Below are 24,596 nucleotides of genomic sequence, written 5' to 3' on the forward strand. Positions count from 1 at the left end.
GCTATCTCTGCGTCTCAAATAATCCCGAAGTGTTGAAACCTAAAGCAAATTCCTCTAACATGGGCTAGCAATGATGCTTGCTGATGTTTCTCTGTTGAAGGTGTACCATCAAAGTCTCCCTCATATAGTTGTCTTGCTTTCTCATTTATTCCAAATACGTTAGAAATGGTATTCACCAGGTGTTGGCCCACAGCACAAGCCAAGCTTTGAAGGAGAGCATTGACTGTTCTCCACCAGACACAGGTGTTATCCAGGCACCTTTGCATGCTTCTGCAGGTCCTTCAGTTTCTTCCAGCAAAACCATGTCATCCATGAGGGACAATATCTATCTAAAAGATTAAATCATGTGTGTACCTACAGAGCTATGTTTCTAAGGTGTATTCATACCAATGAAAATGAAATGCTGGGTACATGCGTGACTGCATTATTTGATGCAGGTACTGCTGAACATTTATGAGTTAATCCTAGAAGACCTGAGCATTTCTGAGTCCATCAGTGCTGCTTCTCTATAAAGTTGTTCACGCCCAACCACTGGTGTTAACAATAGCACTGCCTGGGTCTGTGCCTGGCATTGAAGAACTCCAGCACTTCATGTAGAGTGAAGTTTCTTTTTTAAGTTAGCAAATAATAGGGATAAAACTGTTAGGGAGGATTTGTCCGGAAAGTTTTATAGGAGATCTTTGGACAGAGAAAAAGTAACTATAGATCCAGTTCTGCATAGTGAGTGCAAGAATGTCTTTGTATCATGTTGATTGACTATGTTGTGATTCTTTTTTTCCTCAAGACCATCTTGGAAGGCACTTCTTAATATGCCCTTTCATAGTTTCTAACACAGCAATGAAACTTCAAAGCACAATTTCTAATGTCTACAATACTCCACCTCTTCCTTTTAATCAGGAAAAATCTCTTGCCTCACTGTTGCCCAAAGTGCTATTTTATAATAGTCATCACCAGCCTCAAATTGAGACAGAGTATGATACTCGAAGGATGAAAGCAACCTCATACTGCAACCCCCACTACAAGAACCAGCTGCCAATCAGTAGGAATGTCAGAGAATAACAGATTTATTCAGTGCTTTCAATGACCAACATAATATCCAGTGTGTTAAACTAGCAACAATAAGTTTTTGTACTTTAAATTATTTTTCCTGATTTTTTTCCTTTTCCCTCTCCTCAGAGCTCCAGAACAGCTCGCTCGGAGGAAGACCGAGACTCACTGTGGGATGCCTGGGGCTCGTGGAGCGAATGTTCACGCACTTGTGGAGGAGGGGCTTCGTATTCACTGAGACGCTGCCTAAGCAGCAAGTAAGTGGGTGAACTCTTTTTATTTTGGTGATGGGACAATTCAACCTACTCCTATGTGTCGCACCATAAGAAGTAATCAGTAGAGGTCTTCAACTATGCTGAAATTTCCAACTCAGTGTCAAAAAATTATGGTGATGTGTTTTTTAATTCAGGCAAGCAGCCAACATGTTTGATAAGGCACCCTTTTAAAATATAGTGAGAACCTATGGAGATATAAAAGTTGCCTGGACAGCTTGCAAGGCTGCCAGCTACTGAAAAGTGAAACCTCCCTACACTTTCACCACTTAAGTGGTAAGACTTTTCACGCACTTGTTCCAGACTACAGCTAATTCAGTAGGTTTAGCGCCCCACACTCTCAGCCACACTGAGACTATAAAACTATCACATTGACCCAACATGACATCCTGAGCTATATAAGAAAGAATGATAATTCTGCTGAGGATATTTTATTAATTAAATTTCAGGTAGGAAGTCTACCATACCAGCAAACCCCCCGCAACAGGCAGAAGTAGAATGGTCTGATGCAAAGGTGAAGTCTGGGTACCCAGTCAGGCATCTGAGATTTTATTCATCCCCAGTTACTAGCTTGCAATGGAACATGGACAAGTCATTTGGCATCATTTCCACTTAATAGTATGTGTAAGTTTTATCTGAAAAATATTTCTAGCAAATATTATTTCTGTCTACTTTAGGAAAAAGTTTACCTGCAGTAAACATGGTATATGTGATAAATATTAACAGATATCTGATAAAGGATATGAAAGAAAACTCCAGACCCAAACTTCGTGGCTTACTGCCATCTCTGATACCTTATATATATATTGTGGTATTAAAAACGTAATACAATTTTCCATCCTGCATATGTTTCTTTTGTATTTTCTTTCATGTGCTTATGAAACCAATGTTAATAAAACTAACTGTGACAATACACTCCAAATTGTTTCCTACATCTGCCATTTTAATATATGATACTGTTTTGTGAGGGTAAGAAACAGCACAAGGCATAGAACCATAAGATCAGAATAGAATATTGTGTATTTTAGCTTTATCTATGGGCAGTTTGGTCGCCTACTTCCAGAAAATTGAGTTGACAGTGTGCAAAAGTCTGCTGGAAGGAAAAATGATAGGCAAAAGCATCTACAGAAACCAGTGGAAAACAAGTGTTTTCCTCTTCCATTCCCATGGGGAAAAAAGAAAAAAAAAAGAAAAAAAAAAGAAAAAAAAAGAATAATTTGGTTTTTAAACATGGGGTCAAATTCTCATCTCTTCTTAGTTCTGTAGCAAATAGTGGTTCTGCAAATACTAGAAATTGCGAATAGCAGAGATGGGAACTCATTTTCAATCACAGTGTATGCTTTTCAGACTAAGGAAAATAAATGAACTTCTGTATGTGCCTTTGAGGCAAACATGAATCCAGGTATATCAGGAGATCTGGGGAATCAGAGTAATACCAGGGTTTGTTGACTACATGTCTCCTCCCTCACTGAGAACAGCCTCAGTAGTTTCTGGAGGGGAAAACTCTTGGAGCTCCATGACAGTAATAGTAGTAGTAGTAGTAGTAGTCGTCATAGTGCTCTGTGAGCACAAACCACTCCTCCTGGGCAGGCTCTCCTCATCTGCTTCTCTTTGATTCTTGCACTATTCAGGGTGTCCCTGAAGCTACCCCAGTGGAACAGGGAATAAACTCATAAATCACACAATACTTGTTTTTCATAGAATACCTAACCCCTGTCCCATCAGTACCTGAGCAGTTCCTGCCTTAAAATACTGACTGCAAGCTTTGGCCCATTCAGATGTGGAAGCCCTCTGTTTGCAGGATAGGATGCAGGGGTTTAATTAGGTGTACAACTTTTGCTAGCCAGTAGCAGTAAATCATAAATAGTTAAATTTTACCTGTAATTAGCACAGCATCAAATGTGTGATAGGTTTTCCTTTGTCCTGGTGTGTGTGCAGTTGCTAATCAAACAAAGGGTTCAAATGATTAGTTTTTGTGCTAGGCAAGCATTTTAAGCTGCTAACAAAAAGGCAGAGAGGGAGCAGGGGAAAGAAACTCATCCAGACCTTGAAGGCTTGGAAACAAGCCTGTGTGCATGATTATTTCAACCCTGGCAAGGCTAGAACAAAATGTCCACCTCTCTGGGACAATTTCTTGATTGGTACAGTTTATCTCATGTATTTACTGTGTATAATTTCATGGCAGCATGAAGATACTAGATCCTTCTGGCAAATGAAAACTGGCAACACGTTTAGATGCTTTGGAACAAATTAATCCTAAATATTTCTCATCCTGGGAAGAATGTTCATAATGCCTTATGTCTTCTAATTCTGTATGAGGTGAATTTCAGGGCATTAAATGAAAAGAGAGAGCCCAGTGGATCTGCTTTGAAGAAATGCAAAGACTAATTGCCTGTTCCTAAACACAGATAGTATATGCAGCTAAATAAAGGAACCCAATTTTCTTTCCAGCTTTTGTTTGCCAAAGTTATGTTAGTGCTTGTGTTGTTTGTTTTGGGAACATGTTTTGTGTTAGGCCTTCGCAGCTGTGATGAAAGAATGGAAAGTGTTAGTGAGAAATTGTATTTTCTAGTGTTTTAGATGGCAACCATTTCAGGGTAGGGGCTGTTTAACAGTACATTTCATTAGAACAACTGGTCCTGATTATGCTAAGGTCATTTAGTATGATAGCGATATAAATAAATACGCCAATCACACAGGCAGACAGGAGTTGTCATCCCAGATCAACCATGCGTCCTGGTATCCCGCACTGACAGCGAGCTGCACTGGGTCACTGGGGTGGCAGAATAAGCCCCAGGAAAGAAACATTTTGCTAATTAGGAGCTAAAGACTGGGCTAAACTTCAAAGCATGACACTTTCCTTGCTCTTATTTTGCATTAAGTCCTTATGGCTTCAGATACTCTTGTTATTTATCCCAAAGAACAGACCTCCTTTAAGTGTTACAGTTGTCTGCCTCAACTCACTTAAAAGCGAACCTCCCAGCCTAATTACATATTGGGTGAAGAAGTATTTCTTTTTTTTTTTCTTTTTTTTTTTTTTTTCTTTTGGGTACAGAGCTCAGGAAAGAGAAACTCCGCATCTATCTCCTTTATCTCCTTTCTATCATGAACTGTCATGCAGCACTGCTGGTCAAAACCTGCAGAGAAGAGAACCACAAACCACTCCTGTTTTTCTTGAGGGCCAAACTAGCAACTGTTGTGTTTCTACAGAGAACCAAGTTTTATTAGCTATTGGATACTTTAGCTACAGGGACACTGGAAATGCATGGGCAGACATCTTCCTCTGAATCTGGCGTTTATTTATTGCGGTCTGTCTGTGGCACAGCAGAGCTGGAGTTTGTCATCCAGCATAGTGATTGGTAGTACTCACATACCTTCAATGCAACTCAAAACAGAGTAATAAATGGCTGAATGTTCATTAGATATCTGAAATTCATGTGCATTTCTTTAATTTCCTTGTATCGGAATACATTTTTGAATTGTAAAAGAAAATGTAAATTCTATTATGCTAAGTTCACCCATTCTGGTCCTAAAACTGTTCTGTCTGTTCTGGAATTGTACTTTACATACGGTCAAATACTGCAGTAATATCAATAGTGTTTTACTGTTTCTAGGCTTAGAAGGAAGATAATTGTGACTTTTTTGCTGTCATCTTCCAAAGTTGTCATCACTTTCTAGTACAGTAAGGTTGTAGGCAGCAGGATGTCCTAGAGGTTTGGGAATGATTGTAGCAGGTAATAGATAAGTAGTGTTTTTTTCAATCTGCTTAGAAACCTGTTACTGTTGCTGCTGTTCCCGGCTAAAGCATGAAGCAGGGGACAGTTTGTGGGAGTGTATAGCAGAGTGCTAAGCTGGTTATAGAGTCCCGTGGATACTGAATCTGAGTTAAGGGGACAAAAATTGGGACCATCACCCTTAATTCTGAGAAATCACGTGTAAACTGCTGAATAGAGTGGAGGGATGTATGTTTAGTAACAGAAAAAAAGTCAACATTAACATCTTCCTGGCAAGTTTCCCTCAGTAGTAAAAGTGACAGAGATTTTTAAAAAAAAAAGATTAAAAAAAAAAAAAGAAAGAAAACAAAAAAAAAGAGGGAACACACATGAGAGAGTCATAACACCAGGTTTGTCTAGATGCTTCATGCTGGCTCTATTACTTGCTGGAATATATTATTTTCCCCTTTTCAAGTATCTCCCTTCCTTTCTTCAGCTGATGGCTGCCTTTTGGTGATGCAGGCAAACCACCGGTATGAAATACCCTTTCCACCAGCTCTGCCTGCTAAACTAACTGAATTGATTCACTAGTTTTGTTGTTCAGCTCTCTGCCACTGCATTCTGCAGGATGAAAACAGTAGATCTGCATAAAGGACTCTCAGTTTTATGGCAGTTTGTCTCAGTTGATCAGTAAAATAGCCACTGAGATGTACCTTTAGAGGTTAGGTTTAATAAACTAGCTAAATTATCTAAAATTCTGTCAATTTTATGCTGTGTGACAGTTTTCATAAGACAGAATAAGCCCAAAATAAATTGGATTTATTTCATTAAGGAGTAATATTTTCTCATTTTGGTCCTACAGATTATCAGTGCAGAAATCAAGTATCAAATGGCTTGATGCCTGCCAGACGATGATGGAACAGATTCGTGTTATTCAAGCTAGTTTAAAGTTAAATAATAGAATAAGAACCCATTACAAGGCCACTGACTAGCACTGAAAAGGGGATACATCAAATTCTATATATTTAAAAAATACTGTTTAAAGTTTCAGCTTTATATACCTTTGATACCAAAACATTGTCTACTATTGTGTTGCTCCTTCACAACTGAATTTAGAATTTAATCAAAGCATGTGGCTGTGACCCCTAGTTTCAGGCTACAGTCACAGACTCATCTGTCTCAGGGGCTTAGATTGCAAGTGAATCTGAAATTATTCACATCTAACATTGATAAAAGGTCCTTTAAACTTTCTGAGTGAAAATTACAATGGAACAGTTATTCTAGTTTTTGTGTTGCTTTTGTATTGGGTAGAAGCAAACATAAATTACTGCATTTATTGTGCAATGATACAAATGCAATGTGGTCTAATCCTGGTACTACCAAATAAAGCAAATTGTGGCACTTTATGAAATGTTCCTATGCCAGCCAGAATGATAATTTTAAATACTGTGGCTTTTATGACTTCTAGAATAAGCCTTTTTCTATCTTAAGGCCTGTAGAATAAAGAACAAAACATTTTGGTACAGATGCTATCGTAATTCCTGAATACATCCACAAAAGTAAGTAAGGTTCTGATGAAGTATACCATGTCACTCAATGGGAGTACCGTCAATGTCTTAGCTCACCTGTGCCACCAAATGATTTTGGAGGATCGTTCTCATTACCTTGATCAAAACCGTATTGTTATGCTAGCTCAGTGTATTAATTCCTGCAAATGAACTTCAGGATACCTCAATAGCTGGCTTGTTTTCTGCTTCAGTTGATAACTGTAGCTGTTTTACTCTGTAAAGGACATCCTCCATGCTATATTGGGTGATTTTAAACATTTGGAAGAAATTTTGTGTATATTTAGTCTGTAGATGCTTCTGGTTAAAGCTGTGCCATCTAGCAGCATTTCACAAAGGAAATTTTTGTTCTGTTTACTCTGAGGTTAGTCAAATCTGTAATTATAAGAACATTTCCTGCCTTTACTTGATGGAGAAGCATTTCCATTTTTTGAGAGAGCTAACAGTCCTAATTCTTCCAAACAGCACAACCAGCAAGCAACAATTTGAGTCAGTACTATAAAAAGCTTCAAATTTCATACAACCTAGATCAGCATTGTAATCTGTGGAGTGATTGGTGGTCTTTGGAGAAACAATTAGTCACATTGTGCTGGCTGTCCTAATTTCCATGTTCTGCGCCTCAGTAAAGTAGCTAAAACCATATAAAATACTTTAGTTTCGTATTGTTGTTTTCCTATATAATCCATTGCTAGAGTTGCCACAGGGATGTTATGTGTTGATGTTTTGGGTGAGCAACTGATCTGTGTTAGAATGAATGATAGTTAGCATTGTACCTACAGGTGAGTGATGGAATTGGTCTCCATAAATCTGCCTGTCTGTTGAGAAGTAGCCTACCTTACAAAAATGCCTGTGGAGCGTTCACTTGGATGATAAACTGTTCATAAGTCCAGGTTCACTGGAAGAGCTCTTGTATATTCATAATTCTTTCAATAAATCTGTTCTGGGATTTAAATGAAAAAGAATTATATCAGCCAGGCCTTTGCGTGATGCAGAGTTTTTGTAAGCCTTACTACCTATAAAAAAGAAGTTAAGATGTGATTCTCTAAAGCCCCAAGCAATAGATTGTACATGAGAAAGCATAAGCAATTCAGTGGAGCTGGGCTAACACATATGATTCAGACCCAGGTTCAAACTTCTGTAAAGCATGAGGAACTTGGGTTCCTGTTCAGCACGTTTGTTTTGTAAAGACCAGCTGCAAAACTTGGATCCAGATCTGAGCTTGGGCATGTTAAGATTTGGGGTGTTAGTACTTTTGGGCCTGCAATGTGTTCTAAACGCTATCTTTGTGATACAGCAGGCCAGGAGAGATTTAGTATTGTGTTTTCTTTCCACTTGGACTCTGAAGAGACCTCTTGCCATTGCTTTGCTGAAAGGCACTTCTTTAATTCTTCTCTTTTTTCTGCCTTTCTTGGCTAGTCAGTAACTGAAAAACATTTGCAACTGTAATTATTTTCTGTATATCTGCAATATGTGTCATATGTGCAAATCTAAAGCTAAAGGCACTTTTTTAAAGATTGTTAAGAAAATAAAAAATACCGCAGTGACAAACAGATACAAGAGACTAAATGCATGAAAATAGACACTAGTCTGAAAGCACTCTGACAATTTTTTCTCCTTTTCCTTTATTTTCTCAAGTTTGATTTTTGTTATTTTTATTGGACTAGCCAGTCATATTTTACTGAAAGTTTACAGAGTGTCATTTAATGCCAGCTGTTACTTAGAAAATAACATTCAGTGGCTCCGAATAATGCAAAGAAGAAGTTGGAAATAAAAACTCGAATAAACTCTATTCTGTTCAGCAATTTCTACAACAGAAGTCCAAGGTCTCCTTACTTTTGAGTAAATATAACACCAACCTTAAACTCCAAGGGTATCAGAAGCTACCGCGAGGAAGACCTTTGCGTGGGTTGGAGCACAGTTGGAGCTGCAGATGATCATTGTTTGTATAACATTCCCCAAAAAAGTCTCAAATCTGAACTCTACCCCTCAGCAAACTTCAGTTTTGCTGTCAGTCAGACAGTAAGTCAGGTTTTGGTTTGGACTAAGTATTAAATAAAGTCATTTTTTCCTATTTTCTTTTCTTCTAACAGCATCTCATTGATAGAATGCATGGTCATATTCCATATGTGTATAGCTGTATTTCATTCTTTTGATTCGAGTGAAATTACTCTAGATATACAGCAGAGTTTCACAGAGTAGAGCCCAGTATGATGGCTTTTTTTTATATTCATACTCATCCCCTTCACATACATGAGGGTCAATATTTATATAATCATAGAATCATAGAATGGTTTGGGTTGGAAAGGACCTTTAAAGATCATCTAGTCCATCTCCCCTGCCATGGACAGGGATATCTTTCACTAGATCAGGCTGCTTAAAGCCCCATCCAACCTGACCTCGAACACTTCCAGGGATGGGGCATCCACAACTTCTCTGGGTAACCTGTTCCAGTGCCTTACCACATGCAGTGTAATAAATTTTTCTTTGTGTCCAACCTAAATCTATCTGCTTCTAGTTTAAAATCATTGCCCCTTGTCCTGTCAGTAAAGGCCTTTGTAAAAAGTCTTTCTCCATCTTTTATCTAAGCCCTTTTATATATTTAAAGGCTGTAGTAAGGTCCTCTGGAGCCTTTTCTCCAGGTTAAACAGAGAATCACAGAATACCTCAAGTTGGAAAGGACCCATAAGGATCATGGGTCCTCCATGCAGGACTACCTAAAACTAAACCATATGACTAAGAACATTGTCCAGATGCTCCTTGAACTCTGGCAGGCTTGATGCAGTGACCACTTCCTAGGGGAGCCTATTCCAGTGGCTGACCACCCTCTCAGTGAAGAACCTTTTCTAATGTCCAATCTGAACTTCCCTGAGGCAGCTTCATTCCATTTCCTCATGTCCTAGAGCTGGTCACCAGAGAGCGGAGATCAGCACCTCCCCCTCTGCTGCCCCGCCTTGAGGAAGCTGTAGACTGCAATGAAGGCACCCCTCACCTTTCTCGTCTCCAAGCTGAACAAACCAAGTGACCTCAGCTGCTCCTCTTAAATTTTGCCCTTGAGACCTTTCACCATCTTTGTTGCCCTTTTCTGCACACAAATAGTTTGATGTCCTTCTTATACTGAGGCACCCAAAACTGCACAGAGTACTCAAGGTGGGGCCGCACCAGTGCAATGGAGAGTGGAACAATCACCTCCCTCAACCGGCTGGCGATGTTGTGTTTGATGCACTCGAGGACACGGTTGGCCATTTTGGCTGCAAGGGCACACTGTTGACTCATATTCAGCTTGCCATCAACCCAGCCCCCCAGATCTCCTTCCATGGGGCTGCCTCTCATCCTCCAGTTTGCATGTATATGAGGATTAGTCTGTCCCAGGTGGATAATCTTGCACTTGCTCTTGTTAAATTTCATACAGTTCGTGGTTGCCCAGCTCTCTAGTCTACCCAGATCTCTCTGTAAGGTCTCTCTGCCCTCAAGGGAGTACACAGCTCCTCCTAATTTAGTATCATCGGCAAACTTACTTAATGTACATTCAAGTCCATTGTCCAGATCACTTATAAAAACATTAAAGAGCACTGGCCCTAAAATTGAGCCCTGGGGAACCCCACTGATGACTGGCCACCAGCCTGATGTGACCCCATTTACTATAACTCTTTTTGAGCTGATCCCATCAGCCAATTGCTGAACCAATGTATTATGGACTTGTCTAGCTGTGTGCTGGACGTTATGTCCAGAAGGATACTGTGAGAGAGAGTAACAAAAGCTTTGCTAAAATAAAAAACCCCACACATCTACTGGCTTCCCTTGGTCAACTAGGTGGGTGACCTTGTCATAAAAGGAAATTAAGTTGGTTAAATGGGACTTTCACCTTGTGAACCCGTCTTCAACCCAACTCTCTCAGCCTTTCTTCATAGGAGATTTGTTCCAGCCCTCTGATCATTTTTGTGGCCCTCGTGTGGATCTACTTTATCAGGTCAATGTCTGTCTTGTACTGGGGACCCCAGAGCTGGATGCAGTACTCCAGGTAGGGTCTCATCCACCCAGGTAGGGTTTCATCCACCAGTATCCCCAGGTCTTCTCCTCAAGGCTGCTTTCAGTCAATTCATCCCCCAGCCTGTATTGATATTGGAGACAGACCTGGCCCAGGTGGAGGACCTTGCACTTGGCCTTGTTGAATTTCATGAGGTTAACATGGGCTCATTCATGTTAAGTACGACACATCATTTACATCAGAATAATGGATTCCCTAATAATAAGATTGTCAAAAACATTATTTATGCACAAAGTAGTTCTTTGGTGGCCACATATCAGTGCCTGTGTTTTCATTTGCTTACCCAGCTTCCTGTGTGTAGTGACTCAAGTTGGTATTTTGCCTCCTGGTTGTTTATTTTTTTACTCCTGTAGAAAGGATATTCATAAGATCTGTAACTAAATTTGCCAGGGAAACTTGGCTTGTCTATCCATGCCCATTTTTCTTGTCTCAAAGTTAACTATTCCTGTAACATTTCTGATATTTCACTATTTCACCAAGGTGCAGAAGTCTGTAAGTGACAGTTTCCTAAACATAAAGAATGAAAGATTTTTTTCAGTTGCAACACCAAGTTGCATGGCAAAACATATCAGTGCATCTGCACAATCCATTGTGGCAGGCAAGGTGCTTCTTAACAAAAGAATATGGAGACATTTAAACACATCTTTTCAATGTATTGTCAATTGAATGATTTGGACATCAAGTTGGGCAAACCCGACCACACAGTTTTAAAAAGTGAACTCAAAGTCAATGCAGTTCTGATGCATCTTCCTTTTTCATAACAGTTTGGTGTCTGTGGCCTTCCCTCACATTTCCTTTAAGGGAAAAGGGATATGCTGAAAGAATAAAAGAGACTCTTTTTTCCCCAGAGACGGACAAACACAGAAATTGTATTGAGGATGAGAGGGGTTCATAACACTGCGCAACTTTTGGGAAAGAGGTAGGAGCAACCAGCTGAGAAAAAAGAGATACAAGAAGGGGTTCTTGTGTGTGTAGCACAGCCTCACGCTTGCTGGCACCGGGGGAAGGGGAGGCCTGACACAGCCTGCCTAAGATCTCGTGGTAGGAGAAAGGCCCACAGCATACTTTTCCCACAAGTACAGTGAAGAAACTAAAATCTGTCCCAGAAGAGTGGTTATTAAGGGGTGTGAAAATAAAGGAGAGTGAAGATTGTCCAACATTACATCAACGTTCAAACCCCTGTAGTGAACAGTTGCATCAAAATTCACATCCACAAAAATAACCCACCTCTGGCTCATAGTTGCTTGCTTATGTGGAGACTTGTTTCTTAAGAAAAGCATTTCAAACTTTGATGACTGCTGAGAGTGGCAGGAGTTGATGAGGTCCTCCTCTGCAAATCTCTTTCATCGTCTTTGGTAATTACAGTTAAAGGCAACTTTGGCATGGGGTTGCTATTCTTTCTGGCATAGATTATTGCAAGGCTTCTAACTCTAGCTGAGCACAAATACACATTTACTTTAGACCTTTGGGAGGGGGGGAGATTTGAACTAAGCCCCTTTACAAACTGGAGCCTGGAGAAATAAATACCAGGGTTTCAGGTTGTTTACATTAAGAGAAGTGAATATTTTAATATATTAAAAGTTGTTAACCTCTTTCAGAAACTTTACTGGAAACAAGTGACTGGATTTGAAGAATGAAATATGATTCCCAATAGCTTGCTTTTCTTTCATATTCACATGAAAATAATTGCCTGTCAAGCCAAACCCTCAGCTACCTTTTTCCTCTGTAAAATCCCCTGCAGTGTACAGATAACAGAGAAGACTAGAAGTACCTCTTACTGCTCCCACTCTTCATGTGCTCCCCAAGACGAGCTTGCCATTTTGGGTCACTGTTGACTTTTCCAAGTGGCTGTGTATACTCCTTGTTGATACAAGTTCTCATTTATCCCTGCAAAGCTCAGAGAATGTGTGGTGACTGTATCTCGTAACATGGTCTCACTAATCTGCTGTGGTCCTTTCTTGCATGTTAAATACTCTGTCCTGTGGCATTCTGCAAAGCATCCACGCTGAGATTTGGGACCCGTACCTTCAATTCAAACCCTGCCTAGAGGAGAAAACCTGGTCTGGCTTGGTGTCATGCAAGATGCTGTGTATTTCACTCTAGCAGGATTAAGTTCACTAGATGGTTTCAGCTTCCCTATTTTAAGCATAAAGAGGTTCAGAAACAGAATTTACTTTTAAAAATCAAAATCTGTGCACCACAAAAGCTGCTATTTATTTTTTTTTCAGAGTCTTTTTAACCATCTATTTTTTTTCCACAAATGCGAAGATTTTGAAACCAGAAGTAGATACTTCACTTAAAGAAAATCTGGAATACTGTACTAAAGCAGCATAGAACTGAAATGCAAACTACTCTGCAAATCTATTGTCAAAATATATTAGTTCTGGCTGAAAGCAGTTTGCCTGCTTTTTGTTCATGGGCGATAACTGGGAAACTAATGAGCTCAAACAACGAAACCCCAAAGTTTGGTCTTGAAGAAGGGGACAAGGGGAGTTTTGCAAGAGTGGTTCCTAGAGTTCATGAATCGTCACAGCACATCCAGAACTGCACATTTTCTCTGAACAACCTTGGCCATTAGCCAAAGGAGGGAAATTGGAGGAAAAATCTGAATAGTTCTGTGGCATATGTCTAATGAAAGTACCTATTCTTTTCCCTAATAAAAAGAATAAGTGAAAAATAAGCATTTTTTTCATTTCAAAACAGACAACATGAAGAAACTGTGAAAAGAAGAAACTGTGAGGCAGATGGTAGAAAGGAAATTTAAATTTCCCTGACAGTTCAATGGTTATGAGATTAATAAATGATGGTAATTGACCTGTGGTAACAGCAGGTCTGTGTGAAGCAGAGAGATGTCTGATGGGTTGTATGGCATTTCTGAGAGACAGATGGGGCATGTATGAAGCTTGCTCAACAAGGTATTCAGTGTGGTGTAGAAGGCCTGCACTAGGACTACCTGCTTGCTGCGTAATGTACTTTTTTCTGTGCTATCTATCAGTGTAAATCAAGAGTACCTCTGCTGAATGTAGTGGAGTGTGAACAGGTTTGGCCTCCACCACAATATCACTACCAGCTTATCGATATTGCTCAGGAATGACTGAGGTTGGTGGGTTGGTTGCGTGGTTTGGTGTTTGGGGTTTTTTTTAGTTCATAGCCTGTTGTGAATATAATTGTTATTTTTGAACTGCTAAAACTGTTTTTTTCTAGTGCTAGATACTCTCTGCACATTTTTCACTTCAGTGCATGCTTTCAATGATCAAAATTTACTTGAATTAATTATATAACATTACAAAAGCATTGAATTAGTGGTATTTCTATTATGCTTTTAATAGCATTCTTTGTATGCCAGATGCTACACAACAGGATATGTTGTCTTTCTGCTTACATTTCTTCTGAAAAAGTGATAGGGTTTGTTTACTTGTTTATCTTCTCTTGCTATCATTGACACCACTGTGACACATTTGCAAAACCGTGTTTTGCCCTGATTTTGTACTCATGTAGGTGTAAATGACTACTGGAGGAACTTCACAATTAAGTCTTGTGGATAAAGGTGGGAGGAAGGATGACTTCAACAATTTAAAGGAAATTCATTCAGTTTATTTTAGAGTTAACTCAGTATGGAAAAAGTTTTAAAAAACACCAAGGGAAAAAAAAAAACGACGACACAAATGCATGCAGATGCTGTCCTTTCTTTTGGATAGTTCAAAATGGTTTGGATTTAAAAATTCCGTCTTGGCAGGCATTTAGTCCTCAAGGAATGTGTGCTTGTTAAATTCTGGCCAAAAAAAAAAGGGGGGGGGGTAAGTTGTGAAATTAAGAAATTAAAAATGTAAGGAATTCTATTCTTTTGAAGGATAATCTTTAAAAGCCAAACCCTGCATTCTGATTTGTACTGAGCACCTCCACAGAGTATGCTGTCTGAACTCATAAAACACATGAAACTTCACCTAAGGTCAAATACTCGGAATACATGCTGCTGAGTGCTAAAAAGATATCTGGGTGTTGACCTTTCTTCTGGGAGCTCTGCCAGCATAAGGGCCGGTATGGGTCTGCTGTGGAGGAAAAGGAGGAGAGCCACGGAGAGCACACATCAGGGCACGTGCCCTCCTTGACCTCCGCTGGGCCCAGCTGCTCTTTGGATGCTGTTCTGCAGCAGGGATCTGGGAGTAGCGCAGGGCTGGTGGATCGGGGTGGGGAAGGTTGATGCTCTCCTTTTCCCCTCATCAAATTGGGAAAAAGCCGTGTCCTGCTAGCCTGTCATTTCTTGCTGCTGCAGACATGTTTCCTTCCTGCCAGTGCATGGCTTGTTCCCCAGCAGACCAGACAAAGCCCAGCTGCTCAGACTTTGTCAGGGTGAAGGTCTGTGCCTGGGTGGACGCAGAGCTCTCTGCTTTTGTGAAATCATTGTGAGTAGCTGGGAGACACATTGATCTCCAACTAAGCTCTGTACTCTCACCTCCAACCTCATTTATAAACTGATGCCACCTTCTAGAAACTTATTTTTAAAGCAAAGGTAGGAAACTGTGGAGCTGTAGAATTCATACCTCAATACCTGTATAGGGAGAGAGAGCCCTTTACTTTGGGGAAGAGGGTTGGTGGGGGATTAGGTCCTTAGAGATCTTTCTAGGAAAGATGCTGACACAGTAAACACTGTGTATTTGCTTTTTATATTCAGCTATTAATATTTTTGGGTTTGTTTTTAATTTTTGGACACAGGACCTGTGAAGGGCGAAACATCCGGTACAGGACGTGCAGCAATGTGGTAAGTATAGCTCTGATATGCTACAAATCATCGCATACAACAATCATGTCCATATTACATAAAATAATTTGGTAACGTGATAGTGAGAATACTGTAGCTACCTAAACTGCCTTCATACCACAGGACCACAGGCAACCCTTTGTCAGTTTCTTGAAAAGCTGGGGAGATTATGGCATAGCATGATGCTAAAACTGTTTGGAAGGGATTGCAGTCCCAGCCTTTCCAAATAGAGTCTCAGTGAAACTTCAGAGCTGCTCTTTACAACCCGCCTGGTAGAAATCAAGACCACTTGTGTTCCCAGTATTACGTTGGTAACCAGCTGGTTCACATTGGGCAGTTTGTCAGGCTGGAGGATTAAGCTGTTAAGGATTGAAGACAAGTTACTAAGAGATACATGTTTCTGTTCACCTGTGCCCTCCCAGCGTTGGAATTACATTGCATGTCTTAAAAAAGCAGTTTTAGGTAGCCAGTACCAGTGTTTTGGCCTTTACAAAGGCTCTTGCTTGTTTTTTATGTATGGTGAACGTAGTTTTCAATACAATAAAATAAGAAACTTCAACTTCAGTGCTCACCAAAGTGAAAGTGTGTTTTCACTGGTGAAAATGGAAATAAAGACTTTCATACGGAAAGTTTTATTGGATGCCAAGAATAGTAAAAGCTCTCAAATTACATGGAGAAATGTCAGTTTTACCAGTAAAGATGGAAAATGAAATCGAACGTGCATGGGGCCAAGCTTTCTCACGCCTGATAGGGACATATTCAGAAGCCTTTCAATAGGTGCTTTGTCTAAAAATGTTTAAAAGTTTAAGTTAAAAAAATGAATACATTCCCTCATATTTAGCTTATATTTTCTTCAACAGACCACAGCTCACAATGAAAGAAAATGCTTCTATCTGAGTTGTAGTCTCCCATGCAGTAAGATTTCTCACACTTCTTTCTCTGAAATTTGTTCTGGGTGTATACTTTTTGTTCCTGAAATCTCTCATGAGTCTAGGCATCTGCCTCACTAACTGACAAGAACTACAGCAGTCAATAAATAGATCTGCTGGCTGATTAACAGTCCAGTTTCCGCCTCTGCGACACTTGGACTACACCATGAGCATGGAAGGAATGGTTGATTTGTGCTAGTCAAGTTGCCTGCTGTAGCTATGTGGAATATGACACAAAAAGAAGGGGGGGGGGGGGGGAAGAGATACTGTTAAAGGCTAATTGGACTACAATTAGACCCATCAGTTTTGTTTTGATTTGTGAATGCATGCGCATTGTGACAGTCCCCTTCCCCTCCTGACCTGCCCTGCGTATGCTCAGAGCAGTGAGACAAACTATCATCCTCCTCTGCTGCCATTAGCTGCTCACAGATCACCCTAACGAGAGGCTGGGGTCTTACCCGTGTTGCAGCCCTTATTTTGGAATCATTGAGCTTAACTTTCCAAGATAAGGAATAATTATTTAAATGTTACTTTTAGCTTAGATTCTGTTTTGGAAATGTGCACCTGAACAGTTTGCCTTCAAAATAAAACCTTTCATAGTTTTGTCAGGCAATTCCTTTACCTACCTTGCATTTGGCAATACTGGCTCCAGAATTTCCAACATAGCAGTGAGGCATGCAGCTGCAGAACTCAATTATTTCATACCAAATAATCCAAACTGAAACTTTGAAAGTGTTTTCCTATGCTGAAATCAGTGAAAGTTTTGCCACTGAATTACGAAGACCCAGGACTGCATTTCTGTTTTTAACTCCTTTTTTTGGAGAGGGTAAAGAAAGGACTGTGCTACATTGCTCTTTTCCTTAATAAAAGGATTAAATGAGTTTTCATTTGGGTGTTTGGGGGTTTTTTGGGTTTTTTTGTTAAACTTGCAAAACTAGCAGAAAATCAAACTATTCCTGAGCTTATGACTTCATCATAGGTTGACCAGGCCCTCCAAATGCAGCTTTCAGCTTTCTGTCGTAAGGAAAGTACTTGGATGTATTCATTTCACAGGCATTTGATTTAGGGAAAAGTATTTTCTATTTTTAAAGTATGTTGAGTCTTTGATTCACATGTTATGCCCTTCCACCTACCATCTCCACTCATCTGAGATGCTGTGCACCAGTATTCACAACATCAGTCTTTACAAGGGCACTGCCACCATGACCAGCATCAGAAGTCGTGGCAGGATCCTGACACAGCTGTGGTGGTCCTCAGCCTCGTGTTTCTGGGGCTGGGTACCACTTTCAAATACCTTGTGCAGTGCCAGTGGAAGCCTAAAGCAGTTTGTGAATCCCGGATGTAAAACTGCACTGAAATCCATTCTGTTACTAAATTGTGTAGCTGCACCCCTGAAACACTGTTTGTTTCTTTCAGAATATTTTAAAAAAATCATATACTTTAATGAAGCCTACCGTCTTGGTCTCCAAAATCCAAGGATACACACACAACTGAGTCTTGGAAACAATTCATTAATCCCATGATTTGTTGTGGAATTCTGCACTGGAAAAGGCACACAATATTTTGTATATTTTTGTTAACTCTGACTTTACCTTTTAAGATTTCATCCACAAAGACACTGAAAATCAGAAGGACGAATCTTCCAGGCTCAATGAGACCTACAGTTTCATCTGTTAGATGACAGTCTGTTACTTTAAAGGAAAATGAGAGCAATTCCCCCCATTCCACCCCTTCAAATGAAGCTAGCTATCCTGCATTGTGGAAAATTCCTTTTTGATTCTTGTGGAAATCAGTGAGTCCTGAAATCCAAGCTTTCATTACCGTTAGCTTTTGCATAACTTGAGGACTGATGTTATTGTTCAAAAAATAACCTATCTTTTCATTTTCTGTAAACTGTCTTTCTGTAAACGGATGCATTTTTGTTTATATGACTGTCCTCATACAGGAAAGGCAGGGTAGTCACATACACTAAAAGCAAACTCTTTATTTCAAAGGTGAAATTGGAGAATGGGAAGAATACTTCTTGGAGTCTGGCAATGAACACGTTTTCATAGGCACTATCATTTTCAAGATTTTGCTACAGCTGGTTTTAATTCATCCTGAAATTAAATTACAGGGGGAAAAAAAAGAATGAGATAAAGAAAAAGAGAGGCAAGGGGAGAGAGTGGTATGCCTGTTTCTTCAGTGACCTGTGTTATTCTAGGGATGCTGAACCGTTTTGCGTAGTATAGACTGTAAGAGAGATTGATACTGCTGTCTGTAAAGCTTCTGAGCAGTCCTTAAAAGAACAGATCCAGTCCAGTATGTTCACCACTCGCATTGCCTGGTGTTGATCAGAATCTGGAAAGATTATGGGTATGAAGCCACATGTGTAAATAGTAAAAGAAGGAATGAGAGAGTCTGAAGATGATTTAGGGTTGAATTGCATCTGCTTTTTTTCTTCTTACTATTCATATTGACTCCAAGTATGTTTCCAGCCATTTTAGAATATAATTGTGGAGGGGAGAGAGGGAGTCATTTGTTTTTCTTTAGAAAATTACTCTGAATGCAATGAAAACATGTTTTTGCATCTAGCTGGGTTGTTATACTAAACATTATGCAAAATAAACAAAAATATTTCCAAACTGTGAGTAGGATTTATTTACTAGTTCTTTTTTTTTTTTTCCCAAGCTATTACGCTCTCTGTTCCTTCTTCTAAGCACGTTCTTAGTCACCAGGTTCGCTCCAGCCTTTGTACCAGTGTACAGTGTATCATGCTGCCTCATTTGCCCTTTCTCTTTTTCAGTCCTTCTGCCACTACGCTGTTTTTTGCTTTCTCTTCCCCCATTTACAGGAAAATCTATCTGAAGGATGTTTGTTGGAATGTATCCTGTCTTCGTGCCTTCTCTCATCATTCTCCTCAATTGTCAAACCCCTTTTTGTGATCGAAAACATTTTTATTTTCCCTGACATTTTTCCCTATATTGGACTGCTTCCTGAAGCAGACCGGGAAAAAAAAAAAAAAAGATATGCATGAGACTGGCACTTTGTTCCCAAAGGACTATGGTTTTTGTATTTACTTGCTTATACCTGCCAACATGATGACGAACACTACATATAAAGCTGCTCTTCAGATTTTGCTGTTTGACATGAAAATAGACAATGCTGGAAGCTGCACGTTACTAATCCTCTCAACAAGGTTTAGATGCAGTTCTGTGAAGCCTAACATAAAATTTGTAGATGGTAGATCCCATTAATCAGACCACCAAAACTTGTAAACACCACCTGCAGCTCTTTTTTATATATACCTCACTTTCTTCACTTGGCTGAAATACCAACTGTAATGACATCCCCCATTTTTTGGCTTGTATTCAGACAAGCTGCTTCCATCCCTGTTTCTTATCAGCTCATGCTGCATTTTGTACACACCAGCACCAATATTGCCCATCTTACTTTTGACAGAATGACACTATCTTCTTTCCAGGCACCAAAGCCCAGCCTGTTGGAAAGTGTCAAACCTAAACTTCCATATATGTGCATAATTTTCAGAAGCATTGGCTTATGTATATGAGGAGCTTCATCACCAGGTATAATTTTTTCAGAGCTACAAAAATGATTAGCAGGTTTTAATTTTTCTGCTCTCTGGTGGCTAGAAGTGCCATGTGAAATCTTTTGCAATCAAATCTCACAGTTAGCATTTAGCAGCAAAATAATAAATAAATAAATAAATAAATAAGTATAAGCATTACATATATCTCCTTACTAACACCAGATTTACGTAACGTCAGTTTACTTTTTAAGTGGAAATTCTTCCAAACTCAGATCATTTATTGTGACTACAGTCTGTTCTTTAAAATGCTGTATTTTAATAACTACCATCTTATTTCTGAATGGGTGCATTTTAAAACCTCAGTGTGTCATCTAGGAATTATTTCTTTGTACTTGGGAAAGAATGCATTTAGTATGTTACTAATGGTAGCAGCTTTGACTTCTGAATTTGCTGTCCTCTCAGCAAGTAAACCTCTGAATCTTTTACTATTGAAAAACAGAACAAAAAAAACCCCATTACTGCCATTCTATGTAAATGCATCAAGAATCTTTGTAGATCAAAGAACCTGGATCATTTCCATGACAGTGGCATTTCAGGACTCTGTTCAGGACTCTGGGTGATTCACAGATTTAAATTCAATATTTCTGATAATAATTTTTTTTTTATTTTAATATTTCTCCAATATATCACCAATGTGGCATGGCATCATGGATGGCCATGATGCTTTTAGAAAAGCGTACTCTCATATTATGTACTTGTATTAGTTTTTGACTGAAGTATTTGGAAGTTTTTCAAGCTTAAATACAAGTTACTGTATCTAATTTAAACACTTCATTTTTAAAAATACAAACAAACAAAAATTTTAAAATTACATGAAAACCTGCATATTGAATTATTTGCTAAAAATGGGAACATACTTTAAAGAAAAAAAACAACCCCAAAAAATTTTTGGTTGAAAATTGATTTTATAAATCTTTATAATGACAAGTAATCATGGAGATTTAGATCTATACTTTACTGACTGTTTTAGCTCTCATCTCCACTCCATGTTTATTTAATACAGAGCAGAAGCATCTGCTAATATTCCCCCATTTACTTTGTTCATATTTTTTCTGTCATGCTTCTATCTGTCAGATATTGCAGTGTCTTGGGGTTGTCAGAGAAAACTGTATTATGAGCCCCTATCGATCTGAGCAGCTGAGCATGATCCTAAATTACTTAGAAGTTCACAGGAATAGATTAGTGAAAAATCTGGCTGCAGGAAACTTAATTCAAGTAGGGCACTCAACAAGGCTTCAAGGCTGAGTGGAGTTTCCATTAAATCCCGAGATCTCCGAAGTCTCTGCACTTTTATCTAAAGTTCTTATTTAGTCTTGGGCAAGCCACTACTTGAAGACCTCAGATTTTCTTTCTCAGTGGGGAAATTGGTGTAGCTGAAAGGCTGTGCGTACTTCATGGAACTGGTTCAATAAGCTGTTCTGTCAGATGCTGCACAGAGTAGTCCAGTTGTTAGTCATTTTTTGCACAGAGGAAAAGCTCCAGGTATAGTAAATCATTCTTGGCCTCTGCAAATATACAAGCACATATATTGTAAACTGTTTTAAGGTTCCTCGACTGTTTCCACCTATCGCAGCTTAGATATGATCTTCCACATTTCACCCACTAAGTAAACTTTAAAAAGCCTGACCCTCTTTTGTCCCATGAAATCTGATCTACCTATCACCATCAAGGGACATCTGGGATTCATCTTATCTTTTCCACTGGTTTGTTGATTAATAGAAATTGTTTTGAATGGGATTCAGACATGGCAAAACTCCATGGACCTTATGAATTACAATACGGTCAAATAGGAGGTCAAGTTAAAAAAAAATTTTGGATGTGAGGAAGCAAATGAAGCCGTAATAATATGGCCAGCATTAGGTGCCTAAGAGGCGAAGATGAAACTCCTGTGTTTATTTTAAAATGGTTTCATACATCAAAGGGGTTTCTGATCATCTTTAAAATGATATATATTTTCATTGCAGTGGAGGAAATCTTGACCTGAGAGGATGAACGGAGATTATAGGTATCCAGCACAGTCTCAGTGTTTCAGGAATATCTCATGAGCCTTCACAAGCTAAAGGTCATGAAACAGCCACCTAGGACTCACAGAGTTAGAGGAGGAACAGTTGTTTCCTATTCAGTGGAAATTTTCTTCCCTAAAAAGTCTTAATGAATAGGAAGCTTGAAGATAAATGGGCTTAGATGAGACTTTCAAGTTTATTAGTTCTTTCTGATTCTTCAAGGAGTGCAATGGCAGCGGTTCCTCGTGTCTGCAGGGGCCCACAGATAATTTCCAAAAGAAAACAAAACTGGTAGGATTTGAATATAGCACCAAAGCTGGAGTAACCTGAAGCAGGACTGTAGTGCTTTTGTGGCCAGATACCAGTGCTGCTGCATGCTCCAAGCCAAACATAGGCCATGCGGATGTGGTTAGCAAAGTACCTCGCAGAACTACATAACCCATACAAAGATATGCTACCTTGGGTTCCCTGCTACACTGGCTCGGCCCGTGACTTCTTGCCATCTCAAAGTGTGGGCACATACGCTTGTCGGTCAATCGGTTGTGCAGGTAGACAAAGTACATATTGTTAGGTAGCTTCCAGGATCAGACCCTTAGGTGGAGTAAATCATTAACTTCAGGCAGGCCAACGAAGCAGTGCAAGCTGGCAGCTGTGGAGGATCCCTTTCCACCAAGCCCCCATGCACGTACCGAAAGCAGGCTGATTTTTTTAAAAGAGGAAAAGACTTTGTGGAGTCAGAGTCTATAGTTTCTCCTGTCCAGCAGCCAGCGCTGCATAAATGAGGGACAGGAAGACTGCTTCAAAACGGCAAACGTTCTTATCTAAAGGTGTGCAAAATGTTTAGAAGCAAATAGCAACTTACTGCTTGAACAAATATGCAAAAAAACCACTGGCTTTGCCTTATCTGTTATTTGAGCAACTAGAATACTCATTTATAGGCTGTGAGCTTATGTCTGTCTTTCATTATATGATTGCACAAAGCCCAGCACAAAGAGGCTCTGATCCCCACTGACATGTAATACAAACAATAAATAGTAAATTTAAAAAGCAAAAGAAACCCATGGACAAGAGATTAGTAAGCAGTGCCAAGTTCTGTACAGTTCCTACTTTTTTTAGTCTCAGTGACCTCTGATGATGGGTAATATTCGGACCATTACTTTTTTTAACATCGTCCATTTTGGTATAAAAAAACCATTACACAGGTTATGCAGGTGTTATGTATATAGGTGCAAGTACATGCGCTTTCTTAACTGGGAGGAAAGGTCCCCCCTGAGCAGAAGGGATCTTCAAGGCCTTCAGGTAGATTTAGGATTCAGGATTTCAGTAGGAGAAAAGTGGTGGGACAGACTGTGACCCTTTTTCATGTCTGTGTGCCAAGATAAGTATGCATGTCTGCATTTCTGACTGCTTGAATGTATTCTTTGAATGGCTTCAAGTTTCACATGAAAACTTTTTTAAACACAAGCTCTACTATTTGAATCCATTGTTTTATTTTGATCATGATATCAAAGACTTGAAGTATTTAACATCGGTCCTGGTCACCTGCCGTGTCCTGAAAGCTTGTTATGTTGACTATACGTTTTTTCTGTCTTTGATTTAAAAATAAAATCCAACACAACAAACATAGTATTGAATACTGTACAAAGCAGGATTATGAACTCTGTATGTCGTGTGCTTTATTGGGCCTTTCTGTCTTTGTAAAAATAAAGCTATTGTAAGCCAGAAAGTTTCGAAGGTAGAGCCAAGCTTGAACCAAACAAGAGAGCTGGCTTGGATCTCTGCAACAAGCCTAAGCCAAGCCAATAGACCTGACTGTATTCATTAATGGACAGAAAAATTCAGAGAAGGGTATGCACTAGAAGATTTTGTGGCAGGAAATAAGGCCACAGTGTTCCTCTTTGCTTGTCTCTTCTCTGTTTGAAAATAGAGCTAAACCAGATCTTCGATCAAGCTGTAACTGTCTCATTCATCCTCTGTTTGAAAGCAGAACATAAAGACCACTTTTTCTCTAATTACAGAGCTACAGAAGAATAATGAATTTCCACATTTTTTTCTGGTCTCTTCACTCTGTGCTGCAGTCCAATCTTTGTCCTGTATCAACAGTTTGCCCAGATCACAAAAAGAGCCTAATTGCCTCCAAGTTTTTCTGGAGATTTTAAAGTCAAACTGAAATACATTCAACATTTTCCTTTTTTTTTTTTTTCATCTTCCATAACATATGAATAGAAAAACTGTCTGCTGTCTAAGTCCTCCAGCAGTAAAATTCCAGTTACGAGCTTGGACTTTCAGCCTCCACTTTCAAAAAGGATGAATGAGCTCTGGATTATTGCTCTTTGATATGTATTTTTCTAGAGCAAGATTTATCCCAAGTCCTTTTTTTCTCTTATGCTTTAATCCATTTAACCTTTTCTAGCAGGAACGCTATTCCCTGATACTTAGGCAGGAGAACTTTTAACTGGAGCTTGACCCGGTACTTTTGGGCTGCAACACACTCAAATACAAAGCAAATTAACTGAAAATCTGCTACCATGGTACAAAGCAAATTATCTGAAGCTCTGCAGTTTAAGGCCGTGGCTTGTATGTGTGTAGAGTTTAGTTCCCTATAAGAAATGTTTGGAGTGGTGTGATCCAACATCATCTAACATTCAAACAAAATGGGCATAAACCACATTGC

The 24,596-nt window shown here is 39.4% G+C and overlaps 1 protein-coding gene across 2 annotated transcripts in view; it reads left to right on the top strand.

The window, feature by feature from the left end:
• Window positions 1-24,596, top strand: part of ADAMTSL1 (ADAMTS like 1) — a 470,647-nt gene that overhangs the window by 287,956 nt on the left and 158,095 nt on the right. For both annotated transcript variants that reach the window (XM_074570361.1, XM_074570362.1), the window contains 2 exons: window positions 1,177-1,304; window positions 15,356-15,401. In XM_074570361.1, the coding sequence (XP_074426462.1) occupies window positions 1,177-1,304; window positions 15,356-15,401 (174 nt within the window). The remainder of the gene's footprint in view (window positions 1-1,176; window positions 1,305-15,355; window positions 15,402-24,596) is intronic.

The sequence above is a fragment of the Larus michahellis genome, chromosome Z (genome assembly GCF_964199755.1).
Source record: "Larus michahellis chromosome Z, bLarMic1.1, whole genome shotgun sequence".
Classification (NCBI taxonomy): Eukaryota; Metazoa; Chordata; class Aves; order Charadriiformes; family Laridae; genus Larus; species Larus michahellis.